This window comes from Ascaphus truei, unplaced genomic scaffold (genome assembly GCF_040206685.1).
Source record: "Ascaphus truei isolate aAscTru1 unplaced genomic scaffold, aAscTru1.hap1 HAP1_SCAFFOLD_1204, whole genome shotgun sequence".
NCBI lineage: Eukaryota > Metazoa > Chordata > Amphibia > Anura > Ascaphidae > Ascaphus > Ascaphus truei.
Window position 1 is genome coordinate 1 of NW_027454075.1, and position 10,000 is coordinate 10,000.

At 40.4% G+C, this 10,000-nt stretch overlaps 2 protein-coding genes across 2 annotated transcripts; one reads left to right on the forward strand and one right to left on the reverse strand.

Moving 5' to 3' along the window:
- The first annotated feature begins 128 nt into the window (after window positions 1-128).
- On the forward strand, window positions 129-4,289 carry LOC142475395 (uncharacterized). The gene is made up of 2 exons (XM_075581310.1): window positions 129-2,333; window positions 4,284-4,289. Exons 1-2 carry the CDS (start codon window positions 129-131, stop codon window positions 4,287-4,289), a joined length of 2,211 nt encoding a protein of 736 aa, XP_075437425.1.
- A 23-nt stretch (window positions 4,290-4,312) lies between these two features.
- On the reverse strand, window positions 4,313-8,269 carry LOC142475391 (uncharacterized). Its single transcript, XM_075581308.1, has 2 exons — window positions 5,855-8,269; window positions 4,313-5,326 (listed from the first exon to the last, which is right to left on the reverse strand). The coding sequence occupies exons 1-2, from the start codon at window positions 8,267-8,269 to the stop codon at window positions 4,313-4,315; spliced, it is 3,429 nt and encodes a 1,142-aa protein (XP_075437423.1).
- Between the last annotated feature and the right edge of the window lie 1,731 nt (window positions 8,270-10,000).

The window sequence follows — 10,000 nt, forward strand, 5'->3', positions numbered from 1 at the left end:
GTGCTACATCCATAGTCGAACAAATTGGATTTAAAAGTACTTTCAAAGTACAAGGTCAAGTTTACCACAGGGCCGGCTCTCTTCTCCCATTACCAGACCAACATCCACAATTCTTGCAAATTTACTTCATGGGTGATGAAGAACAACAAGCTGATCAACGATGCCATTGGATACCCAATACAAGACGTGACATTGTCATCTCCTTACAAAGGATGTTACATGAACACAACCATCTCATTAACACATTCAAAACATCACTTGAACGCATGCCAACTGATGACTATCAAGTCATTATCAGAGCCGACAAAACACCAGTGGGTCAACATGAACGTCGCTTTAATGCTCCTCAAATCAACGAAGTCGCTATTGTTATAGCGGGGGAACAATTTAATACACGGGACATTATTCTTCAGCGCCGCGGTCAGTCACTCACACGCATTTGTGAAACACATCGCTCATATGATGCACTTCAATACCCTCTCATACTTTGGAATGGTGACGATGGCTATCACTTCAACATCATGCAAGTAGACCCAACTTCAAAGGCAAACACTAACAAAACTGTCTCCGCTATGGACTTCTACGCTTACAGATTAATGATACGAGATGCATCGCAAAACCACATTTTACATTGTCGACAACTATTTCATCAGTTTATTGTTGACATGTATGCTAAAATTGAAAGTGAGCGTCTTCTATACATACGCTTACATCAAAAACAACTTCGCGTTGATCAATACATACATCTCAGGGATGCTGTTGGCAACGATGGTAACGTTGACAACATAGGTAAAATGTTCATTCTACCAGCAACATTCACGGGAAGTCCTCGACACATGCACGAATATGCTCAAGACGCTATGGCATATGTTCGAGCATATGGACGACCAGACTTTTTTATTACATTTACATGTAATCCAGCTTGGCCAGAAATAAAACAACAACTTGGGGATGGACAGTCACACAGCAATCGACACGACTTAATCGCAAGAGTATTTCGCCAAAAACTCATCACATTAATTCACATCATCACTAAGACTTATATATTTGGACAAACACGATGCTGGATGTACTCAATAGAATGGCAGAAAAGAGGTCTTCCACATGCTCATATTCTTATATGGCTCAAAGAAAAACTACATTCCATTGACATCGATAACGTTATCTCTGCTGAGTTGCCTAATCCAGAAGAAGACCCTATACTATTTGCAATAGTCACTAAAAATATGATTCATGGACCATGTGGAAACATTAATATTCATGCACCATGTATGAAAGACGGTAAATGCACCAAAAAATTCCCAAAACCATTCATTGCAGACACACAAAGTGGAGATGATGGATATCCTCAATATCGAAGACGCGCTCCCACAGACGGTGGATACACAGCAACAATTACTATTCGCAACAACAAACACATCCAAGTCGACAACAAATGGGTTGTTCCATATTGTCCACTTCTAACTAAAATTTATAACGCATACATTAATGTCGAATACTGTAATTCTGTTAAATCAATTAAATACATTTGCAAGTATGTCAACAAAGGAAGCGACATGGCCATTTTTGGAATCACTAATGAACACATGCGTGACGAAGTCACACTCTACCAGCTAGGAAGATATATAAGTAGTAATGAAGCCGTTTGGAGGATTTTCGCTTTTCCCATTCACGAACGACACCCAACCGTTGTTCACCTCACTGTTCATTTAGAAAATGGACAGAGAGTATACTTCACACCTGGCAACGCAGAGGCAGTTGCTGCTCAACCACCAAACACAACTTTAACTGCCTTCTTTCAATTATGTCAACAGGACTCTTTTGCACGCACATTGCTTTATCCAGAAACTCCACGATATTACACTTGGAATGCATCCACAAAACAGTTCAAGAAAAGAAAGCAGGGCATACCTGTTCCAGGAACTGATGCCCTTGCAAGTGAAGCCTTAGGCCGTGTCTACACAGTTCACCCAAACAACGCTGAATGCTTCTTTCTCAGAATTCTACTTCATACCGTTCCAGGCCCAACTTCATTTGACGCTATAAAAACTGTCAACGGTCAAGTGTGTGAGACTTATCGAGAAGCTTGCCAAAAGCTTGGATTACTAGAGGATGATCAACACTGGAATACTACATTAGCCGAAGCTGCATTACAGTCATTGCCAGCCAAAATTCGAAATCTTTTTGCCATTATCCTTACCACCTGCAACCCATCAAACCCCAACACTCTATGGGCCACATATCGAGAAACCATGAGTGAAGATATACTCCACAAAGCACAGAGAGACAATCCATCACTCAATGTTCAGTTTTCACCAGAGATTTTCAACGAGGTACTCATATTGTTAGAAGATACATGTCTCTCCATCAATAACAAAACACTACTTCAATTAGGTCTAGAAGCTCCCCAACGTCATCATCACGATGTACTCAATACAGACCTTATGCGAGAGAAACAATAAGATATTTCCGTACTATAAACAATATGTTGCTACAAGAAAACCAATGTTAATTCCACAACAACTTAACACCTATGACAACATCATGCAGCACATAAACAACGAACAAGGTGCAATCCTGTTTCTTGATGCTCCAGGTGGAACAGGCAAAACATTTCTCATAAATTTACTCCTTGCAGAAATAAGAATGCACAATCATGTTGCACTTGCACTTGCATCATCTGGCATTGCAGCCACTCTTATGGATGGAGGAAGAACTGTGCACTCAGCTCTTAAATTACCGCTAAACATTGCTCATGAAGAAAACCCAACATGTAATATTACCAAAACATCTGGACAAGCACGTGTTCTTCAAATTTGCAAACTTATTGTTTGGGATGAATGTACCATGGCGCATAAAAAATCACTTGAAGCCCTTAATAGAACCTTGCAAGACTTGCGCAACAATAAACAAATAATGGGTGGTGCTGTCATTCTTTTAGCTGGTGATTTCAGACAAACACTTCCAGTCATACCACGATCCACACCAGCAGACGAACTTCATGCATGCCTCAAATCCTCTATTTTATGGCGACATGTCAAACATTTCCCATTAACAACCAATATGCGAGTCCAACTTCACGGCCACTCAAATGAACAACTTTTTGCACACACCCTTCTTCAAATAGGTGAAGGTACTTTACCTACTGACTTCACATCAGGTGAAATTGCTTTTCCCACACATTTTTGTCACATGATGACATCAATTGAAGATCTCATACACCACGTCTATCCAAATCTCTTACACAATTACACAAACCACCAGTGGCTCTGTGAAAGAGCCATCCTTGCTGCCAAAAATACTTATGTCAATGACCTAAATCATCAAATTCAAGACATTATTCCAAACACAATTACTCAATACAACTCAATCGATACAGTTGTGGATTGCGATGAAGCCGTTAACTATCCAACTGAATTCCTACACTCCCTCGAACCATCAGGGATGCCACCACATCACCTTCGCCTCAAAGTTGGAGCACCCATCATGCTACTTCGCAACCTACACACACCTAACCTTTGTAATGGAACCAGACTGTGCATAAAAACATTGATGCCCAACCTAATTGAAGCTACTATCTTAACTGGCAACGCCAAAGGCCAAGATGTCTTCATCCCCCGCATTCCACTAATTCCAACAGACATGCCTTTTACTTTCAAACGCCTACAGTTCCCCATCAAACTAGCTTTTGCTATCACCATTAACAAAGCACAAGGACAGTCCATAAAGTGCACTGGTATCAACTTACAATCACCATGTTTCTCCCACGGACAGTTATATGTTGCGTGCTCTAGAGTTGGATCCCCCCAACAATTGTACATCTTTGCTCCAACTGGAACTACCAAAAATGTGGTTTACAAACAAGCATTACAATGAACATAGACTTTGCTACATTTACATCAACTCTAAATATTGCCATAACAACTTACAAAAAACACAAACACACCCAATGCACTGCTGTCATCTTTTATTACAAAATTATTTTACAACACACACTTCAACATTACATTAAATACACTACTCTCAACAATGCACATTAACATCTTTCAACAAGCCTTTCCAACAATCACATTTTCACAAATAACTACCGTAACAACTAACATACACTTCGCCCATTTGACCTCATATACATGTGCTTTCTACTACTGTTGCTGTACAAACACAATTGTAACTAATATTACATAACATTCGCAAAAAATTACAACTTTCACATACAGCATTTACACATACTTATTCACCCTTCACATCCTGAGTTTTTTGTAAGTTGTTATGGCAATATTTAGAGTTGATGTAAATGTAGCAAAGTCTATGTTCATTGTAATGCTTGTTTGTAAACCACATTTTTGGTAGTTCCAGTTGGAGCAAAGATGTACAATTGTTGGGGGGATCCAACTCTAGAGCACGCAACATATAACTGTCCGTGGGAGAAACATGGTGATTGTAAGTTGATACCAGTGCACTTTATGGACTGTCCTTGTGCTTTGTTAATGGTGATAGCAAAAGCTAGTTTGATGGGGAACTGTAGGCGTTTGAAAGTAAAAGGCATGTCTGTTGGAATTAGTGGAATGCGGGGGATGAAGACATCTTGGCCTTTGGCGTTGCCAGTTAAGATAGTAGCTTCAATTAGGTTGGGCATCAATGTTTTTATGCACAGTCTGGTTCCATTACAAAGGTTAGGTGTGTGTAGGTTGCGAAGTAGCATGATGGGTGCTCCAACTTTGAGGCGAAGGTGATGTGGTGGCATCCCTGATGGTTCGAGGGAGTGTAGGAATTCAGTTGGATAGTTAACGGCTTCATCGCAATCCACAACTGTATCGATTGAGTTGTATTGAGTAATTGTGTTTGGAATAATGTCTTGAATTTGATGATTTAGGTCATTGACATAAGTATTTTTGGCAGCAAGGATGGCTCTTTCACAGAGCCACTGGTGGTTTGTGTAATTGTGTAAGAGATTTGGATAGACGTGGTGTATGAGATCTTCAATTGATGTCATCATGTGACAAAAATGTGTGGGAAAAGCAATTTCACCTGATGTGAAGTCAGTAGGTAAAGTACCTTCACCTATTTGAAGAAGGGTGTGTGCAAAAAGTTGTTCATTTGAGTGGCCGTGAAGTTGGACTCGCATATTGGTTGTTAATGGGAAATGTTTGACATGTCGCCATAAAATAGAGGATTTGAGGCATGCATGAAGTTCGTCTGCTGGTGTGGATCGTGGTATGACTGGAAGTGTTTGTCTGAAATCACCAGCTAAAAGAATGACAGCACCACCCATTATTTGTTTATTGTTGCGCAAGTCTTGCAAGGTTCTATTAAGGGCTTCAAGTGATTTTTTATGCGCCATGGTACATTCATCCCAAACAATAAGTTTGCAAATTTGAAGAACACGTGCTTGTCCAGATGTTTTGGTAATATTACATGTTGGGTTTTCTTCATGAGCAATGTTTAGCGGTAATTTAAGAGCTGAGTGCACAGTTCTTCCTCCATCCATAAGAGTGGCTGCAATGCCAGATGATGCAAGTGCAAGTGCAACATGATTGTGCATTCTTATTTCTGCAAGGAGTAAATTTATGAGAAATGTTTTGCCTGTTCCACCTGGAGCATCAAGAAACAGGATTGCACCTTGTTCGTTGTTTATGTGCTGCATGATGTTGTCATAGGTGTTAAGTTGTTGTGGAATTAACATTGGTTTTCTTGTAGCAACATATTGTTGTAGTACGGAAATATCTTATTGTTTCTCTTGCATAAGGTCTGTATTGAGTACATCGTGATGATGACGTTGGGGAGCTTCTAGACCTAATTGAAGTAGTGTTTTGTTATTGATGGAGAGACATGTATCTTCTAACAATATGAGTACCTCATTGAAAATCTCTGGTGAAAACTGAACATTGAGTGATGGATTGTCTCTCTGTGCTTTGTGGAGTATATCTTCACTCATGGTTTCTCGATATGTGGCCCATAGAGTGTTGGGGTTTGATGGGTTGCAGGTGGTAAGGATAATGGCAAAAAGATTTCGAATTTTGGCTGGCAATGACTGTAATGCAGCTTCGGCTAATGTAGTATTCCAGTGTTGATCATCCTCTAGTAATCCAAGCTTTTGGCAAGCTTCTCGATAAGTCTCACACACTTGACCGTTGACAGTTTTTATAGCGTCAAATGAAGTTGGGCCTGGAACGGTATGAAGTAGAATTCTGAGAAAGAAGCATTCAGCGTTGTTTGGGTGAACTGTGTAGACACGGCCTAAGGCTTCACTTGCAAGGGCATCAGTTCCTGGAACAGGTATGCCCTGCTTTCTTTTCTTGAACTGTTTTGTGGATGCATTCCAAGTGTAATATCGTGGAGTTTCTGGATAAAGCAATGTGCGTGCAAAAGAGTCCTGTTGACATAATTGAAAGAAGGCAGTTAAAGTTGTGTTTGGTGGTTGAGCAGCAACTGCCTCTGCGTTGCCAGGTGTGAAGTATACTCTCTGTCCATTTTCTAAATGAACAGTGAGGTGAACAACGGTTGGGTGTCGTTCGTGAATGGGAAAAGCGAAAATCCTCCAAACGGCTTCATTACTACTTATATATCTTCCTAGCTGGTAGAGTGTGACTTCGTCACGCATGTGTTCATTAGTGATTCCAAAAATGGCCATGTCGCTTCCTTTGTTGACATACTTGCAAATGTATTTAATTGATTTAACAGAATTACAGTATTCGACATTAATGTATGCGTTATAAATTTTAGTTAGAAGTGGACAATATGGAACAACCCATTTGTTGTCGACTTGGATGTGTTTGTTGTTGCGAATAGTAATTGTTGCTGTGTATCCACCGTCTGTGGGAGCGCGTCTTTGATATTGAGGATATCCATCATCTCCACTTTGTGTGTCTGCAATGAATGGTTTTGGGAATTTTTTGGTGCATTTACCGTCTTTCATACATGGTGCATGAATATTAATGTTTCCACATGGTCCATGAATCATATTTTTAGTGACTATTGCAAATAGTATAGGGTCTTCTTCTGGATTAGGCAACTCAGCAGAGATAACGTTATCGATGTCAATGGAATGTAGTTTTTCTTTGAGCCATATAAGAATATGAGCATGTGGAAGACCTCTTTTCTGCCATTCTATTGAGTACATCCAGCATCGTGTTTGTCCAAATATATAAGTCTTAGTGATGATGTGAATTAATGTGATGAGTTTTTGGCGAAATACTCTTGCGATTAAGTCGTGTCGATTGCTGTGTGACTGTCCATCCCCAAGTTGTTGTTTTATTTCTGGCCAAGCTGGATTACATGTAAATGTAATAAAAAAGTCTGGTCGTCCATATGCTCGAACATATGCCATAGCGTCTTGAGCATATTCGTGCATGTGTCGAGGACTTCCCGTGAATGTTGCTGGTAGAATGAACATTTTACCTATGTTGTCAACGTTACCATCGTTGCCAACAGCATCCCTGAGATGTATGTATTGATCAACGCGAAGTTGTTTTTGATGTAAGCGTATGTATAGAAGACGCTCACTTTCAATTTTAGCATACATGTCAACAATAAACTGATGAAATAGTTGTCGACAATGTAAAATGTGGTTTTGCGATGCATCTCGTATCATTAATCTGTAAGCGTAGAAGTCCATAGCGGAGACAGTTTTGTTAGTGTTTGCCTTTGAAGTTGGGTCTACTTGCATGATGTTGAAGTGATAGCCATCGTCACCGTTCCAAAGTATGAGAGGGTATTGAAGTGCATCATATGAGCGATGTGTTTCACAAATGCGTGTGAGTGACTGACCGCGGCGCTGAAGAATAATGTCCCGTGTATTAAATTGTTCCCCCGCTATAACAATAGCGACTTCGTTGATTTGAGGAGCATTAAAGCGACGTTCATGTTGACCCACTGGTGTTTTGTCGGCTCTGATAATGACTTGATAGTCATCAGTTGGCATGCGTTCAAGTGATGTTTTGAATGTGTTAATGAGATGGTTGTGTTCATGTAACATCCTTTGTAAGGAGATGACAATGTCACGTCTTGTATTGGGTATCCAATGGCATCGTTGATCAGCTTGTTGTTCTTCATCACCCATGAAGTAAATTTGCAAGAATTGTGGATGTTGGTCTGGTAATGGGAGAAGAGAGCCGGCCCTGTGGTAAACTTGACCTTGTACTTTGAAAGTACTTTTAAATCCAATTTGTTCGACTATGGATGTAGCACCAAAGGATGTCATTTGGAAACAGGAGTTGTATTTGCGTATGTTTTGTAGGAAATGTTTAGATTCAGAAGTTGTCCCTGACATGTATGAAAGAAGTGGATTTGGGGGTGAGTGTAGAGGTGGTAGCATAACTTTGCCATTGTTGCAGCACATTCCAGCTGATTCATGGTGGAATTTTTTTGCTTGACAGTAGTGACATATAGTGTCCATCTGTCCAATGTTGACCTTTGGATGTTGCTGGTATAGTATGTGTGGATTATATATGAAAGCGGCACGTAGCAAAGTGTAATTTGTTGAATGCGTACATGTAGTATGTGTGTGTTGTACTGGTTGTTGTAGTGTGTGTGTTGGTGTGTTTTGTTGTTGTTTTGATGTGCGCCGTATTGTTCTGTCTTTAGCAATGCGTGTTTCATGTTGTTGTGTAGTCTCCGTGGCTCTTCTTGTTGTAGCTCGTAGTCGCATTTTATCCAGACGTATTTCATGTTGTTCTGGAGTCTCTGCGGCTCGTGATGTTGTAGCACGTTGTTGGTCTTTTGCAAGGCGTGCCTCATGCTGTTCTGTAGTCTCTGAGGGTCTGGATGTTGTAGTACGTTGTTGGTGTTCTGTAGTGTGATCGTCTGTTGATGTAGTGGGTGTGTGTCTGTATTTTTGTTGTTGTTGTTGTCGTTGTGTTGCTCTTCTGATTCTGTCTCTGTCTCTTTGTTGTGCAAGGCGTGTTTGGCGCTGTAGTGTTTCATTAGAAGGTGATGTGTGTGTGTGTGTTGTAAATTTGTTGTGTTAGGATGCTGTGTGTGTATTTGTCCCTTTGATGTACCTGGTGTGTGTATTATATGGAATTAGTGTGTGATGTTGGTGTGTGTAATGTGTTGGTGTTGATGTTGTGGTTGTGAGGATTTGTTCTTGACGTATTGTGTATTCCGTTGTGAGTTGTTTGTTTGCATTGTGTGCGTGGATTTCAATGTGTGTGAAATGGGTGTGTGCATTGTGTGTTGCAGTACATATCTTTGGTGTGTGTGTGTGCGTGTCACCTTCATTGCCAGGGTGTGTATGTTTTGTTTTGCGAAGGTGTTTTTTGGGTGCCATGTTTTGTGTTGTGAAGATGTGTGGTTTGTGTTGATGTTGTGATGTGCGTTATTTTAGGTGTTGTAGAGGTGTTGTGTGTGTGTGTAAGTTGTGATGTGTTGTTAAAAGTTGTTGATGTGTGTGTGTTGAGGTAGGTGTGGTGTGTGATGTTAGTGAAGTGTTTGTGTGCGATTGTGTTTTGAATACTTCCTGATGTTGTTGTGTGAAGGGTCAGTTGGATCCAATAGTTGTATTGTGTGTTTGGGCACAGCGTTCAGGTGTCGAGGTGTTGAAGGCATCCGGTGGTGGTCTGTGAAATGTTGGTAAATGGATTAAGTGTGACAGTATTGAGGGGTTTATGTTTGTGGTTGTTGTGTGGTGTGTGTTTGTTTAGGTGTTGAAATGTGTGTGTTTGTGTTTTGTGTGAATGTTGGTTGTGTGTGTGGCAGAATAGTGTGTGTATGTAATATTTAATTTGTGTGGATGAGTGTGTGTGTGATGTGATAGTGAGTGTGTGGTGTGTGAGTGTTGTGTGGATGAGTGATAGTTGTGAGTGTGTGTGAGTGTAGGGTGTGAGTGTAGTGTGTGAGTGTTTTTTTTTTTAATGTGTTAGTGTTTGTGTGTTGGCTGTGTGTGTTTTTTTTGTTGGTAGTTTGTGGGTATGAGATGAGTGTGTGTGTTTGCTGTAGTATTGCTTGTGTGTGTTTGCTGTAGTATTGCTTGTGTGTGTTTAGTGTATTGTTGGTTGTGTGT